The sequence below is a fragment of the Mobula hypostoma genome, chromosome 17, assembly GCF_963921235.1.
Source record: "Mobula hypostoma chromosome 17, sMobHyp1.1, whole genome shotgun sequence".
NCBI classification, from domain to species: domain Eukaryota; kingdom Metazoa; phylum Chordata; class Chondrichthyes; order Myliobatiformes; family Myliobatidae; genus Mobula; species Mobula hypostoma.
Genome location: NC_086113.1, coordinates 67,104,608 through 67,122,670, shown reverse-complemented (window position 1 = coordinate 67,122,670; position 18,063 = coordinate 67,104,608). Strand labels below are relative to the sequence as shown.

The window sequence follows — 18,063 nt, the reverse complement described above, 5'->3', positions numbered from 1 at the left end:
CCTTTTATCTTCTGGACCAGTACATGTGGCACCTTGTCATATGCCTTTCAAATCTCCCAGGGTTTCCTCCATTGACTCTGTCTGATATATACACAAAGAACTGTAGCGAATTTGTGTAATTGGACTTCCCAGGCCCAAAGCGTATCAATTCAGCGTGGGGGATGACCCAGTGTTTGGACAATTTCAACAGCGGGACAGATGGGTGAAAAGGCAGGGTATCAGGATAGAAGGCAAGGGTCAGGCTGGTTCTGCTTTCTGTTCCGTGACTTATATCCTGCTCTCCTTAACACTGAGGCTCCGGCTGCTCTGGGCTTTCGTGGCTGCGAGCTGGGCGACGATTTGCCCCGCTGTGTGATGAACTGAGGTTGAGGCTGTGAGCCTGATCTGGTTGCTGTGGTCACTGGCTCTATGGATTCAATTGCATTTTGAATGCTTTTGCTTGCTTTCATTGTTTGCACGATTGGTGTTTTTTTTGCTCTGTGCATTGGGTGTTAGTCTTTATTTTAATTCGGTTCTTTTGGGTTTCTTGTTTGCAGACAAATCTCAAGGTCGTATGATTTATACATACTTTGATAATAAATGTACTTTGAACTTTGAACATAAAACTGACTTGATTTAATCATGAATGACTATTTCTTCTTTGATTAACAGATGTTAAGCTGACAGGCCTATAGTTTCCTGCTTCTTGTTTCCCTCCCTTCTTGAACAATGAAGCCACATTTACAATTTTCCAATCGACTAGTACCTTCTGGAACTCAATGAGTTTTGGAAACCTCGAAGAATGTGCCTACTGTCTCTACAGACGCTTTCTCTAAACCCTCTAGGACTAGTTGATTTCCCTGACTTTAGTCATATTAGTTTTTCTCTTGGTTGTGATTCTTACAAGTTCTTACACAATGTCTTAAACTAGCCCATCAAAAATCATTGGGATGATTGCAGTCTTCCACAGTGAAGAGAGATGCAAAGTACTGATATAACACTGCCAGCAATTAATTCCTCAGTCTCACTACCTCTGGGTCCCACACTTACCCTAGCTGTCCTCTTCCTTTTTCATAGTCACTGAAGCCATTGTTTTGAGAAAATTAGCAAGTGATATCAATCCATTTTCTCCCTCATTATTAACTCCTCAGTCTTCTGCTGCTGGTTCTTGTAAAATTCCCAGACATCAGATCCACCACCAGCCTTTTCCAATTCCTATGTTCTCTTCGATTTACTGTTTTCCTTTCCTAGCTTTATTAACTGCAGTTAAGACCATAAGACATAGGAGCAGAATTAGGCCATTCAGCTCATCGAGTTGGCTCCGCCATTTCATCATGGCGGATCCGGGATAACACTCAACCCCATACAGCTGCCTTCTCACCATATCCTTTGATGCCCTGACCGATCAGGAAATGATCAACTTCCACCTTAAATATACACACGAACCTAGCCTCCATTGCAGTCTATTGCAGAGTATTCCACAGATTCACTACTCTCTGGGTAAAAAAATCCTTATTACCTCTGTTCTAAAAGGTCACCACTCAGTTTTGAGGCTGTGCCCTCTAGTTCTGGATATCCCACCATAGTAAACATCCTCTCCATATCTACCCTTCCTAGTCATTTCAACATTCGGTAGGTTTTAATGAAATCCCCTCGCACTCTTCTAAAGTCCAGTGACCTCCTCTGGACTTTTTCCAATGACAACATATTCTTTCTGAGATATGAGGCCCAAAACTGTTGACAATACTCCAAATGCGGCCTGACCAGTGTCTTATAAAGCCTCAGCATTATCTCCTTGCTTTTATATTCTATCCCCCTTGAAATAAATACCAACATTGCATTTGCTTTCTTTACCATAGACTCAACCTGTAAATTAATCTTCTGGGAGCCTTGCATGAGGACTCCCAAGTCCCTCTGCACCTCTGCTGTTTGAATTTTCTCCCCATTTAGATAATAGCCCACACTATTGTTCTTCTTACCAAAAATCATTACCATACATTTTCCAAGACTGTATTCCATCTGCCACTTTTTTGCTCATTCTTCCAATCTAAGTTCTGCTGCAATCTCATTGCTTCCTCAGTGCTACCTACCCCTCCATCTATCTTCATATCATCTTCAAATGTGCCACAAAGCCATTATCTAAATTATTGACAAACAATGTGAAAAGTAGCAGTCCCAATACTGACCTCTGAGGAACACCACTAGTCACTGGCAGCCAACCAGAAGGAGGACCCTTTTATTCCCACTTGCTGCCTCCTGCCTGTCAGCCATTCCTCTACCCATGCCAGTATTTTCCCTGTAACACCATAGGATTTTATCTTGTTAAGCAGCTTCATGTGTGGCACCTTATCAAATGGGACATCTTTCTCAAGGGAATCCTCTAATTGGGACAAATTTCTGCTTAAAGTTACGAACTTAACTGTTTAAATATGTGCCCCTGATCATTCACTGTCCTATCTACCTAGTCAACTCTAGGCTACATAACGGCTTTTAATTAAGTTGAAGAGTTACAGATATCAGGTGTTTGCCCTCAAACTGTATCTGGAATTTTACCCTCTTATGATCACTACTGTCTTAGAGATCTTTAACTGCAACAGAGGCAGATTATGATCTCTGCTCCCTTGGAGATCTTCAACCACAGCAGAGGCAGATTCTTTCACAACATTTAAAAAGTAGATGGAATGTCAAAGGCTGGAAAGTAGGATTAATACTGACGGATACTCAGTGACTGGTGCAAATATGATGGGTTAAAACCAAGAATATCGACAGGTTACAACCTGGAACAGTGCAGGCTCTGTTTGCTGCCCTATGTAAACCTTGTCTATGATCCCTTCCCTCCTACACAGCCCATATCCCTCCTCTATATACCTATCTGAAACCCTTTCAGATGTCCCTATTGTATCAGCCTCTGCCACCAACAGCAGCAGTGAATTCAAAGTACATACTGTGTAAATTCTGATACTCTGTCATCTCCCTTATACGTTCCTTCATTCACCTTAAATGGGTGACCACTGGTATTGGCCACTGCCACCCTGAGAGAAAGGCACTGGCGGGCCACTTGTCTGTGCCCCCCATCATTCTGTACAGCTCTATCAAGTTGCCTCTCAGTCTCCTGTGATGAGAGTCCTTGATGAGGATGGTTTGGACACAGATGTTGAAGTATCCAAAGCAAGCATTGAGACATGGTACCAAACTGGATTGAGAACTGAGCATAAAACAAACGCTAGACGATATCACTAGCACGGCTTACGGTTGAGCACTGAACCTTAATTCAGGTGCTCAACAATACTCAATTATTAGCACCCAACCCATGATTGCCAATTCGTGACACCATTCTGAACTCTTAAAGGGGCTGTGCCAGCTATCCATACTCTGGAGAGTTAGAGTGCCTAAATTCTGGGGGCTGGTGCAGTGGGGAGCCTCTCTCTACACCTTCACTCCAAAGAGAAATGACCTAGCTCACTTAACAGAATTAGGCCATTCAAACTTTCAGGTCTACTCCATCATTCCATTCAGAGCTGACTTATTAGCCCTTTCAACCCTATTTTCCTGTCTTCAGCACGTAACATTTGACGCCCTACCTAATCAAAACCCTATCAACGTCCGCTTTAAATACAGTGGATGCCGGTTAATCAGGACTCACCAGGATGAGTACATTTTGACTCAATTAAGTGGCTTCCCCAATAAGTTAAAATACATATAACCGGGTAACAAATTATTGATTTAAGTGAAATTCCTAATGATTTTGAACACTAACAATATTACTGCAGCACTATAGATTAGATTATTGTCATTTAGAAATGCATGCATTAAAAATGATACAATGTTCCTCCAGAGTGATATCACAAGAAACACAGGACAAACCAAGACTAAAACTGACAAGACCACATAATTATACCATATAGTTACAGCAGTGCAAAGCAATACCGTAATTTGATAAAGAGCAGACCATGGGCACGGTAAAAAAAAAAGTCTCACAGTCCCGATCAACCCATCATCTAACGCAGGCGGTAGAAGGGAGAAACTCTCCCTGCCATGAATCTTCAAGCACCGCAAACTCACCGATGCAGCACCATTGGAAGCACCCGACTGCAGCAGACTCTGAGTCCATCTGAAAACTTCGAGCCTCCGACCAGCCCTTCCGATACAGCCTTCCGAGCACCATCTCTGCCGAGCGCTTCAACCCCGCCCCGGCCGCCGAGCAACAAGCAAAGCCGAGGACTCGGGGTCTTCTCCTCCGGAGATTCTGGACGCACAGTAGCAGCAGCAACGAAGCAGGCATTTCAGAAGTTTCACCAGATGTTCCTCCGTGCTCTCACGTCCATCTCCATCAAATCAGGACTGTGCACGGTACCTACTTAACAAATAACAGACATCACCACCGGAGTGGCCGCTGCGAGCTGCGTCGCGCCGCCAACTTCTCCTCCCACCTATAAAACTAGTTCCTAATAGTTATTGATGGAGGAATTCATCCAGTGTGGTGGCTGCCCATCGTGTCCAATGATGACGGTAAACCTGTGCGGGAGAGTTTTTAAAGTGGAAAAGCTGTTACACTGGGGCAGCTCTATCCCGATCGCAGAGGTCTGAGTCCAGTGGTATAAACTAGTGTCACATCTGGGGTCTTCCTTGGTTGCAGTGGATGATCATGACCTCTTCTGTGTCCTGTTACGCCCTTCACTCTCCACAGACTGTTGCAAAGCCATCTGTTGGATTTCACTGTAGATCTCATCTGCCCAGTCTGCTGGAGCTGACTTCGTGTGCTAGGACAGACATGTCCTGATCTCACCAAGGTATGAGGCCTGCAGATACCTTCACCTGATCTAGACTGCCTGTGGAAGCAGTGTGTGGCCGCTGTCACATGCTAACAGCTACTTGGAGCCGCTGGTGAGAGCTGAGTGTCCGGTAGGGACAGTTACTCAGAAATGGACAGGACAATCCACTTCACCAGAGGTGCTAACCCTCCCTGGACACACATATGTCCAGTGTATAGGGGCGTGCTTTTTTTGATTGACTGTAAATGAACACAATCCACACAGACATCTAGTGAAGGTAATGGACTGCCTTCATACAATACTTTCAACAATTATACCTTCCAAATCTTCGTTTTCATTGTAACATTCAGGATTATTGTAGATACCTTCAAATTCTTTGTAGTTCCTAACTTGCTGAAGTCGTGAACTCATTGCATTTTCATTTCTGGCTGTTTCTGGAATTTGCAAGCATGAATGTTTGAAACCACAGTGAGTAAAACAGTTCCAAATTGTCTTACTGCTAATCTCTCACTAATTATCGGTGACAAAAATTACTGCTGTTTGTACACAAGTACATGCAACTGACTCTATTTAAAAACAGTTTGCTCTAAGCACAGTGTAGTGTTTAATGGCCACACAAATACATGCGACTGACACTAGTTAGAAACTTCAGCAACAACCCCTGTCCTAATTAAGCGGTGTAGTGACAGGTTCAGGAACCGCTGCTACCCTTCAACCATCAGGATCTCGAACCAGAAGCGATTGCTTAACTTTACATTACTTACCCAAAACCAATCTGTTCCCACACGCTAAGGACTCACTTTCAAGTACTCTTCATTTCATGTTCTTGATAATTATTTCTTATTTATTTATTTTCATTATTTTTTTTTCTTTTTGAATTTGCACGGTTTATTTTCTTTTGTATATTGGTTATTTGTCTGTCTTGTTTTGTGAGGCTCTTCATTAATTCTATCGTGTTTCTTTGGATTTACTGTGAATGCCCACAACAAATGGATCTCAGGGTAGTATACAGTGACATATATGTACTTTGATAATAAATTTACTTTGAACTTTGAACAATGGACCTGGCCTCCACAACTGTCTGTGGCAACGAATTCCACAGGCTTCTCACCATCTGGCTAAAGAAATTTCTCCTCATTTCTGTTCCAAATGGATGTCCCTCAATTTGGAGGCTGTGCTTTCTGGTCCTAGACACCCAACTATAAGAAACAAATTCTGCACAAACACTCTATCTAGGCCTTCCAATATCTGATAGGTTTCAATGAGATTCCCCCTCATTCTTCTGAACTCCAACAAATGCAGGCCCAGAGACATCAAACACTTCTCATATGTTAACCCTTTAATTCCCAGAATCATTTTCATGAACCTCCTCTGGACCCTGTCCAATCCAGCACATCCAAAACTGCTCACAATACTCCAAGTGCTGTTGACCAATGCTTTAAAAAGCCTCAGCATTACATCCTTGCTTTTATATTCTAGTCCTCGCAAGAAGAAAGCTAACATTGCATTTGCATTCTTTATCACCAACTCAACTTGCAAATTAACGTTTAGGGATTTCAGAATTTTCTCCCCATTTAGAAAAACAGTTGATGTCTTTATTCCTTCTATTAAAGTGCATTACTGTACACTTCCCTATACTACATTATATCTGCCACTTCTTTGCCCATTCTCCTAATCAGTCTAAGTCCTTTTGTAAACTCGATACTTCCTCAACACTACCTGTCCCTCCACCTACCTTGGTATCATCTGCAAACCTGGCCACAATGCCATCAATTCCATATCCAAATAACTACATACAATGTAAAAGAAGCTGTCCCAACACTGACCCAAGCAGAACACCACTGGTCACTGGCAACCAACCAGAGACAGCCCCTTGTGTTCCCACTCTTTGCCTCCTGCAGTGAGCCAATCTTCTATCCACGCTAGTATGTGTGGCACTTTGTCAAGGCCTTCTGAAAATCCAAGTAAACAACATCCACTGACTCTCCCTTGTCTATACTGCCTGTTATTTCCTCAAAGAATTCCAACAGATTTGTCAGGTGAAATTTCCCCTTAAGGAAACCATGGGGACTTTGGCCTATTTATCATGTTCCTCCTAGTGCCCCAAAAACTTATTTTTAAGAATAGACTCCAACACCTTCCCAAACACTGAAGTCTGGCTAACAGGTCAATAATTTCCTTTCTTGTGCCTCTCCCTATTCTTAAACACTGGAGTGATATTTGCAATTATCTAATTCTCTGGAACCATTCCAGAATCAGTGATTCCTGAAATATCATTACTAATGGCCTCACAGTCTCTTCAGCTACCTCTTTTAGAACCCTGCGGTGTAGTCCATCTGGTGCAGGTGACTTATCCACCTTCAGACCTTCCAGTTTCACAAGCATCTTCTCCTAAGTAATAGCAACTATACTCTTGCTCCCTGGCACTCTTGAATTCTGGGTGTACTGCTAGTGTCTTCCACAGTGAAGACTGACACAAAATACTTCTTAAGTTTTCCCACTCTTTCTTTATCCCCCATTACTACCTCTCCAGTGTCATTTTCCAATAGTCCGATATCCACTTTCATCTATTTGTCCCCCATTACTACCTCTCCAGTGTCATTTTCCGGTAGTCCAATATCCAGCGGTCCGATATCCAGCAGTCCGATATCCAGCAGTCCAATATCCAGCGGTCCGATATCCAGCAGTCCGATATCCAGCGGTCCGATATCCAGCAGTCCAATATCCAGCGGTCCAATATCCAGCAGTCCAATATCCAGCGGTCCGATATCCAGCAGTCCGATATCCAGCGGTCCGATATCCAGCAGTCCAATATCCAGCGGTCCGATATCCAGCGGTCCGATATCCAGCAGTCCAATATCCAGCAGTCCAATATCCAGCGGTCCGATATCCAGCAGTCCGATATCCAGTAGTCCGATATCCAGCAGTCCAATATCCAGCAGTCCAATATCCAGCGGTCCAATGTCCAGCAGTCCAATATCCAGCAGTCCAATACCCATTCATAACTATTTCATTCTTTATGTTTCTGAAAAACCTTTTGACATTGTCTCCTATTTTATTTTCTTTTTTACCTTCAGATTTCATCTTTTCTCTGCTTATAGCTTTTTAATTGCATTCTGTAAGTTTTTAAAATCTGCCCAATCCTCTAACTTCCTAAAGATATATTATATATCCTTCGTTTTTCTTTTATTCTCTTTGATTTCCCTTGCCAACTCATCCTCCTTTTAGAATACTTCTTCTTTGGGATGTATCTATCCTGTGCCTAACAAATTGCTCCCAGAAACTCCAGCCATTGCTGCTCTGTTATCATTTCTGATAGTGTCTCTTTCCTATCGATTTTGGCTAGCTCCTTTCCTGCCTCTGCAATTCTCTTTACTCGATGTAATACCGATGCATCTGACTCTTATCTTCTCAATCTGTTGGTTGGAATCTAACATATTATGATTAATGCTTCCTAAAGGTTCCTTTATTGTAAGCTCTCGAATAAAATCTGGTTCACTGGGGCCCTCCATTGGCCAGGGTTGATCATAGATGTTGCGTCCCAATTGTCTATGTGATATTCAAGTCAGAACAGAAGCCAGGGAACAGAATCCCTTGATATGGAGAGCAAGCTATTCCCTATGCAGCAGGCTCCCACTTTCCAAGCAGCTGATAAATCCAAAGGAACTGCAGAGATCGATAGTTCGGTACCAGTCGTGTCGCGGGAGTTGCCGGTCAGCATTGAACTCAATGTAGGACTGTCTTAGGGACTCCAGCTCTGGATTTTTCCTCGGGGTGTACTCCCAAAGCCGCATGGCAGTAGGTGTTTGAAATCAGAGTTCTCCTTCTCCTAGATAAACTGCCAACCACGATAGATGAGCCCTGTCTGCCGAAAATTCAGGTTTTTATGGTGCCACCAACCCAGTCTTGCCCCTCCTGGGGTAATCCTGGAGCTGGACTTGGTTGTCAGAGGGTACTGGAGATGCACAGCATTTGGAGAATTTAATAGGTAGTGGGAGCTTATCTTCACAACTGCCCCCAGCTATAATAACATTAAGGAACCATTACACAACACCCAATCAAGAATTGCCTTTTCCCTAATAGGCTCAAACATAAGCTGTATCAGCAGTTGTTCCTGGCCCATTTAATTTCTGCCTCTTTTACACTAAGGAGGTGCCAATCAATATTAGGGAACATGAAGTCACCAAAGCCTATAGAATACTCCCAGCAGTGTCATTACTCCCTTCTTGTTTTATCTGCCACCCATATTGGCTCAGTAGACAATCCCTCCATGACGTCCTCCCTTTCTGCAGCTGTGATATTATCCCTGATTAGCAATACCTCTGTTTTTACCTTCCTCCCTGTTCCTTTTGAAAGACCTAAACCCCAGAGGAGGAAGTAGCCAGTCCTGCCCTTTGACAGCCAAGTCTGTAATGGCCACAACATTGTGATTCCTTACACTGATCCATGCTCTAAGTTCATCATCCTTGTTTTCACTAAAGTGAACATATTTCAACCCATGCAGCTGACTGCATTTCTGCCATCTCCTCTGCTTGTCCTGAGGGCTTCTCATGTTCTCTGACTCTGTTAACATAGTACCCCAGCTCAGCACTATCACACATTGTTGAACCATCTAGTTGAAGCACAATTGCCTTACTGTGCTTCAGCTAATAAAGAAGAGCATTTCATATCTTCTTCACTACCCTTTTTACCTGAGCAGTTATCTTCAGGGGTGCCTGGACTTGTCCCTCCACTCCTTGCCACTCTATAGGTCCACACCATTCATGGTGTATACTCTGGTCTTATTAGCCATGCCAAAATATACCACATTACATTTCACTTGTCATTGCTCCACCTGTATCAGTAATTCATCAATATAACCAAATACAATCTTACATTTTCATCAATATTCTTGTTACAATGAATTAGGTAAACATACCTCTTCCATTCAAATCCAAATGGTTAGTTTATATATGGATCCCAGTCTGAATGACACGGTGGTGTGGGGGACGGGGTGCTGCTCCAGAGACACAGGTTCAATGCTGACTGCCACTACTGTCCATTTCACCATGTGTATTTTTTCTGAGCCCCCCGGTTTCTTCTCACATTCTAAAATACCCCCTAAACTGCCCCTCATGCGTGGGTGCATGGTAGAATACAGGGCAAGTTGATGGGAATGTGGGAATAATAACGGGATCTGTGCAGAGGGAGATGCAATTGGGTGGTTGATGGACAGCATGAACCTGATGTGCACAAATGCCTGACTCCATGCAGCAGTGACTCTATGATCCCTGATATACAAGCACAAAAGAATCCTCACCATCATCCTCAAGCCAACTCGGATTAAAGTTCCCAATTTGTCCTGGATCTCAAAGGTATATTCGCATATGGGCCAACGTCAAAGACCGTCCTGAAGTTCGCAGACACTACACCAACCACACTGCAAATCTGGCACATTGGCATCTGTGCTCATTGTAAGAACAATTACCCATGACTATGAAGTAATTCTGAATCAGCAATACACAAACAATCCTTTGGTGTCCCAATGAAACACACTGAGTGTTGGAAGCCTAAAATCAGAATCAAAAATGTTGTTAATAGAGATACAGAGAAAACATTCTTTTGGGCTTTATATCTGAACAATTTCAGTTTTGTTCCCTTTTCAAAATCAGTTTGCAAAGCTTTTTTTCCTAAAGGTAGAAGACTGATGCCCTCTGACCTTCATGTGAAGGTGAGATAATTTTATAACTCACCCATAGGTTTGACATCTCCTGGTGGCTTTCAAGAAGAGGTCGAGCAAAATCCTTGGTGGAAGTCTTGCGCTGGGAGTGTGCCAGTTCTGACTCAGAGTCAGTGAAGCTGCTCCCAGATTTCCTCCTCTTTATCACCTGCAACAAATGGAAGGAAATGCCTTGTACCTCTTAATATATACACTGCAATATTTCAACACATTAATAACCATAAAACTGTAAGATATAGGAGTGGAATTAGGACATTTGGCTCTATGAGTCTGCTCCGCCATTTCATCATAGCTGTTCCACTTGTCTCCCTCAGTCCCAGCTTCCTGCCTTCTCACCAAATCCCTTCATGCCCTAATTAATCAATAATCTATCAACCTCTGCCTTAAAGATACTCAATTACTTGGCCTCCACAGCCATCTGTGGCAATGAATTCCACAGTTTCACCACTCTCTGGAAGAAGAAATTTGTCCACATCTCTGACCTAAAGGATGCCCCTCTATTCATAGGCTTTGTCCTCTGATCTTAGACTCACCTAACATAGGAAACATCCTCTCCATATGCACTCTATTGAGGGCTTTCAACATTCAGAAGGTTTCAATGAGGTCACCCCTCATTCTTCGGGATCCCAGTGAGTATAGGCCCAGACCCATCGAACGCTCTTCATATGACAAACCCTTCAATCCTGGAATCATTTTTGTAAACTTCCTTTGAACCATCTTCAATGTCAGCACATCCTTTCTTAAATAAAGGGCTGAAAATTGCACACAATACTTCAAGTGAGGCTTCACCAGTGTTTTATAAAGCCTCAACATTACATCCTTGCTTTTATATTCTACAGCTCTTGAAATGAATGCTAACATCGCATCTGACTTCCTCAACACAGACTCAACCTGCAAATTAATCACAAGGACTCCTAAGTCCCATTACGTTTCAGTTTTTTGTATTTTCTCTCCAATTAGAAAATAGTCACCCTTTCATTTCTTCCACTAAAGTGCACACTTGGCAGTGTGGAGGATCAGAGGAATCTTGGGGTCCAAGTCCATAGGACACTCAAAGCTGCTGCGCAGGTTGACTCTGCGGTTAAGAAAGCATACGGTGCATTGGCCTTCATCAATCGTGGGATCGAGTTTAGGAGCCGAGAGGTAATGTTGCAGCTCTACAGTACCATGGTCAGACCCCACTTGGAGTACTGTGCTCAGTTCTGGTCACCTCACTATAGGAAGGATGTGGAAACCATAGAAAGGTTGCAGAGGAGATTTACAAGGATATTGCCTGGATTGGGGAGCATGCCTTATGAGAATAGGTTGAGTGAACTCAGCCTTTTTTCCTTGGAGCTAAGGAGGATGAGAGGTGACCTGATAGAGGTGTATAAGATGATGAGGGGTATTGATCGTGTGGATAGTCAAATGCTTTTTCCCAGGGCTGAAATGGCTAGCATGAGAGGGCACAGTTTTAAGTTGGTATAGAGGAGATGTCAGGGGTAAGTTTTTTACGCAGAGAGTGGTGAGTGCGTGGAATGGGCTGCCGTCAACGGTGGTGGAGGTGTATACGATAGGGTCTTTTAAGAGAATCCTGGACAAGTACATGGAGCCCAGAAAGTAGAGAGCTATGGGTAACCCTAGGTAACTTCTAAGGTAATGACATGTTTGGCACAGCTTTGTGGCCCGAAGGGCCTGTACTGTGATGTAGGTTTTCTATGTTTCTATGTTTCTATGTTTCTACGTACCCCAAATGCTTATCCATGACAATCGACTCCAACATCTTCCCAACCACTGAAGCCAGACTAACTGGTATATAATTTCCTTTCACCTGCCTCTCTCCCTTCTTGAAGAGTACAGTGACATTTGCAATTCTGCATTCCTCCGGAACCATGCCAAAATCAATTGTTCCTTGGAAGATCATTAATAATGCCTCCCCAGTCTCTTCAGCCACCTATTTCACAATTCTGGATTGCATACCATCTGTTCCAGGTGACTTATCTACCTTCAGACCTTTTAGTTTCACAAGATCCTTCTCCCTAATAATGGCAACTTCACACACTTCTGCTCTTTGACACTCTTAAATTTCTGGCATACTACTCTTGTCTTCAACAATGTACATTGATGCAAAGTACTTATTCAGCCCATCCGCCATTTCCTTGTCCCCCTATACTACCTTTCCAGCATCAATTTCCAATGGTCTGATATCTACACTTGCTTCTCTTTTACACTTTATGTCTCTGAAAAAACTTTTGGTATCCTCTTTAATATTATTGGCTAGCTTTCCCTCACATTACATCTTTTCCTTCTTATTGACTTTTTTGTTGCCTTCTGTTAGTTTTTAAAAGTTTTCCAATCTTCTAACTTCCCACTAATCTTTGTTCTGTTATATGACCTCTCTTTGGCTTTTATGTTGGCTTTGAATTCCCTTACCAGACACAGTTGTGTCATCTTGCCTTTGGAATACTCTTTGTAAGTTATATAGCCTATGCCTTCCGAAATGCTTCAAAAAATCCCAATCGTTGCTTCTCTGCCATCATTCCTAACAGTGTTCTTTTCCAATAAAATTTGGCCAGCTCTCATGCATCTGTAATTCCCTTTACTCTACTGTAATACTGATATATCCGACTTTAGCTTTTCTTCTCAAACTGCTGGGTGAATTCTATCATATTATGATCACTTACTCCTTAGGGTTCCTTTACCTTAAGCTCTCTAACCAATTCTAGTTCACTGTGCAACATCAAATCCAGAATTACTGATCCCCTTGTGGGATCAACTATGAGTTTCTCTAAAATGCCATCTTGTACATACTTGAAAAATTCTCCCTCTTGAGATCCAGCACTAAACTGATCTTCCCAATCTACTTACGCATTGAAATCCCCCATGACTATTGTAACACTGCCATTTTGGCATGCATTTCCTATCTCCCATGGTAATTTGTACACCACATCTTTACTCCTGTTTGGGAGGGGGGGTGGTCTGTATATAACTCCCATCGGGGTCTTTTTTACTCTTGCAGTTCCTTAGCTCTACCCAAAACCGTTCAAAAGGTTTTCTTGGGGGAATAGGTGGGGGCGTCAAACTTACTGAGAGATGAACAACTTCGCCATCATAATATTCTGTGAGCAGGATGACTGTGTATCCACTTCTCTTTTTTCTAGAACATCGTACACCACTACACCATTCAAATTCTTCAGCCCATTATGTTGCACCAATCTTTTAAACTACTCAAAACTAATCTAACTCTTCCTTCCTACAAAGCTATCCATTTTTCTTTCATCCATATGCCTATGTAAGAGTCTCTTCAATGTCCCTAATGTATCTGCCTCTGTCACCACCCTTGCCAGTGTTCCCAGGCATCCACCACTCTCTGTGTATAAACCCTACCTCTGACATCCCCTCTATACTTCCTTCAATCACCTTAAAATTATGCCCCTTCATATATCCTTTTCAGCCCTGTGAAAACATCTCTGACTGTCCACTCGATCTGTACATCTTATCTTCTCGTATGATTCTAGTAAGTCATCTCTCATCCTCCTTCACTTCATGGAGAGAAGTCCTACCTTGCTCAGCCTTTCCTCACAAGGCATGCTCTCTAATCCAGGCAGCATCCTTGTAAATCTTCTCCATACCCTTCTAATGATTTTACATCCTTCCTAAAATGCGATGATTACAATATTCCAAGTGTTGTTTAACCAGAATTTTATAGAGCTGCAACATTAGCTCACAGCTTTTGAATTCAATCCCCTCATTAATGAAGGCTAACACATGTGTTCTTAGCCACCCTATCGCCTCATGCGGAACCCAAGATCCCTCTGTTGGTCCACACTGCTAAGAATCTTGTCTTGTAGGAACTCCTGGATTTCGCCTTCATATTTGATTTCGCATGATTCCTGACTTGCTGAATAAGCCGACAATGAGAAACATGGGAAGAGTCTTCCTAAAATCCATACATTCCACATCCACTGCACTACCTTCAACAATTTGTTTTGCACTCAGGCTCATGAGGTATTACCTACCCCTCATAAACCCATGCAGACTATGCTTAACCATCTTGCAAATCCTCACCAATAATTTGCCTAGAACTGACGTAAGACCTACTGGTCTATGATTTTCAGGGTTATCCCTATTCCCTAGTTTTAACAAAGGTATTACATTTGCCACCCTCTAATCCTCTGGTGCTACTCTAGTGAGGACACAAAGATTACTGGCAATGGTACTGTGGTCTCTTCCCCATAGTATCCTGGAATATATCCCGTATAGCCCAAGGGTCAAGTTATCTTAATGTTTTTCCAAAGTTCCAGCACATCCACTTTCTTAATAACAACATGTTCCAACATATCCATCTGCTTTATACTGTGGGATTTTTCTTAATCCTACTCACCAAGGCTTTCTCATGTGTCCTTCTAGCTCTCCTGGGCCTATTCTTAAGCTCCCTTCCTGGCTACCCTGTAATGTTTTAGAGGCCTGTCTGATCCTTGTGATTAGATTTTCCACATCTCTTGTCAAACATGGCTCCTTCACCATACCATTCTTTCCCTGCATCAGTGAGACAGACCTCTCCAGAAAGTCCATGCAAATGCTCCCGAGACACCCTCAACATTTCCAGTGTGATTTCCCTGGGTATATCTCTTCCTAATTTATGCCCCCAAGCTCCTGCCTAACAACATCATAATTTCCCCCCACAACCAATTAAATACTTTCCCATACCATCTGCTGCTATGCCTGTCCAAGATCATGGTAAAGGTCAGCAATTGTGGTCACTGTCTCCGAAATGCTCACCATCATCCAAAAGAGTGATTGCTCCCTTCAGATTATTGACATCCACCCACTCTGACTCAGTAGACGATTCCTCTGGAACATCCTCCCTTTCTGTCGCTGTGGTGCTATCCATGATTAGCAATCCACTCCCCCTCCTCTTTTACATCCCTCCTTGTCCCTTTAGAAACATCTAATCCCCAGAATAAGAAACAGTCAAGTCTCTTTAATGATCACAATTTTGGAGTTGCATGTACTGACTGACCCATGTTCTAAGTTCATCACTTGCGAACCTGATTCTGAGTTCAAGGTTCATATTTGTTCAAAAGATGATGCAGCATTAGAAATACACAATAAATATAAATACGTCATGTACAAGTAACTGCAGACGTATGATTATCTTATATCGGTGACTGATTTCGTGTACGCAAGAGATGCTAGTGCAGGAGTATCTGAACATAAGGTGACTCTGACAGGAAATGATAAAGTGACAAAGGAACTCTTGGCAAGAGAAACTCTTCTCGTTGGCAGCAGGGCACAGAATACAAAGACAGCGACTGTGTCAGTGTAGGCAGGAGATGTGGAGTGTAAGTGTAAAGTGGCAGTGCATAGGTGGGGGTTGCTGAGAGATTGTGGAGACAAGTGCCTGATGTGGATGCAGTTCTTGCAAAAAATAGATACACATCAACCCATCCAACTAACTGTAATTATGCCTTTCCACTGCCTGACCTTCCTCACAGTCTCTCTACACACTGCATCTACCTTTAAAACAACTGTCCCATCCTCTGGCCTATCTCTATGGTTCCCATCCCCCTGCCAAACAAGTTTAAACCCTCCACAACAGCTCCAGAAAACCTGCCCACAAGGATATTTGCTGCCTTCAAATTCAGGTCCTTTTTGTGCAGGTCATACCTTCACAGGAGAGAGTCAATGATCCACAAATCTGAAACCCTGCCCCCTGCACCAATTCCTCAGCCACACATTTATCTTCCAAATCATCATATTCTTATCCTCATTGGCACATGGCACAGGCAGCAATCCAGGTGTTACTACCCCTGAGGTCCTACTTATCAGCTTCCTACCTAGTTCTATATATTCTGTCTTCATGACCTCATCCCTTTACATACCTATGGCCTGTAAAAGTCGAACTTTTCCTTTTCCACCTATATCAGACTTCCCAGTGTCCAGGATACACAAGAGAACAGATACTGGAATCTGGATAAACAAACAAGCAGCTGAAGGAATCCAACCTACCCTCTACAGATTCTGGGTTGGGCACCATGATTCGCTGGAACATTGCCTTGTTTGGTGATGTACATGTGTACAGTCAAATGACAATAAACCTGACCTTGATATTTTGGGACAAGACCCTTTATTGAGACACTTGAATCTTGATATTGCTATCCTGGATGTGATCATATATTAGGAATTTTGGCTGATCGTATGACAAACCCCAGAATGAAGATCAGTTCCTGTATTAGTGTAGAGTCAGGAAAAGATAATATACACAACATCTCAGGTTGTATTTGTGCAGAGCCCTGAGGCCACAGGCTTGTGTCTATTCAACATTCTCCCTTTGCATCCTTCATTGTCACTGGCTCTAAATCCTGGAACACCTCCCCAAAAGCACCGTGAGGGCAGCTTCACCAAAATGGCCGCAGCAGTAGGAGAAGGCGGCTTACAGTCACCTTCCCGTCAGTTAAGGGCGATCAGTCATTGTCGACCTTCCAGCAATATCTGGAAGTGAATTGAAAAGAAAATCACTCAAAAACATATTTTCCTTGAATTGGTCTGGATTGGAATTGCTGAAGTCAATCAGCGAGGAAACTAAAGGGAACCATTCCTTTGCTCTGTCTTTGCTGCATATATCAGCCACTCTATGTCTCTATTTCCCCTTTCTGAAAAAACATGTTCAAATGGAAGGAGGGGAAGGATAAGGTCTAACGAACAACAGTAGATTCTTACATTATTTCCTTAAAGGAGAACGACCTTTGGACCTTACTGAAAGTCTAATTCCAACCCCTATGAGAACCAAACTCTGGCATAGCTGGTAGAAATTCTGCCTCACAGCCCAATATTCCAAATACAATCCTCACCTTGGCTGCTACCTGAATAACATTAGCAAACACTCCAAGTGACTGCCTGGGTTTCCTCTGGGTGCTCTGGCTTCTTTCCACTGCTCAAAGACATGAGGGTTGGTGGGTTAATTATCCCTGGGCTGGGGCTGAGTGATAAATTAAGTGAGGTCACTTTGTGAACAAGCAGAGATGTGGTAGATTAAAATGACCCCTTTCTATGCTGTAAAAATGATAATATTTGGGGAAATAATCAGAAATCCTCTTCAGGGCAGCTGGTTTAAAGAAGCATGTTAAATGTAAAAAGATCAGTCGAAGCAGAACTCACTTGGGCAGATACGTGCTGGGTTTAGAGGGAAGTGGGTCAAACGTAGGCAAATGGGACTAGATCAGATGGGAATCAGTGGCGCCAAAGGGCCTGTTTCCATACTACGGCTCTAAGTTCAGGCAAAAGAATTCCAGAGTTTAGCAATTAGGCAGCCGAAGGTGCAATTGCTATGTTGTGATTTTTCCTACGAATATTGAAGAAGGCAGAATGAAAGGAGTGTGAGGTGTTGTGTTGTAGAGGTGCAGAGCGCAAGGCCAGGGAAGCTGTGCAAATAAAATTAAAGACTGTTTTGGTGGAAGTCAGCTTTGGTCAGCCAGCACCAGGGTGATGGGAGACTGGGGTTTGTGCTGCCTACAGCATGGGCAATAATCAGAAATAACTTCACCAAACAATTTGTTATGAATCATTTTAAAAGATAATAATCCAGAGAAGTATTATCAGTATTTGACTGTT

At 42.8% G+C, this 18,063-nt stretch overlaps 1 protein-coding gene across 2 annotated transcripts in view; it reads right to left on the bottom strand.

The window, feature by feature from the left end:
• The window catches only part of myripb (myosin VIIA and Rab interacting protein b), a 505,729-nt gene that overhangs the window by 167,795 nt on the left and 319,871 nt on the right, over window positions 1–18,063 (bottom strand). For both annotated transcript variants that reach the window (XM_063069391.1, XM_063069392.1), the window contains exon 8: window positions 10,484–10,618. In XM_063069391.1, the coding sequence (XP_062925461.1) occupies window positions 10,484–10,618 (135 nt within the window). The remainder of the gene's footprint in view (window positions 1–10,483; window positions 10,619–18,063) is intronic.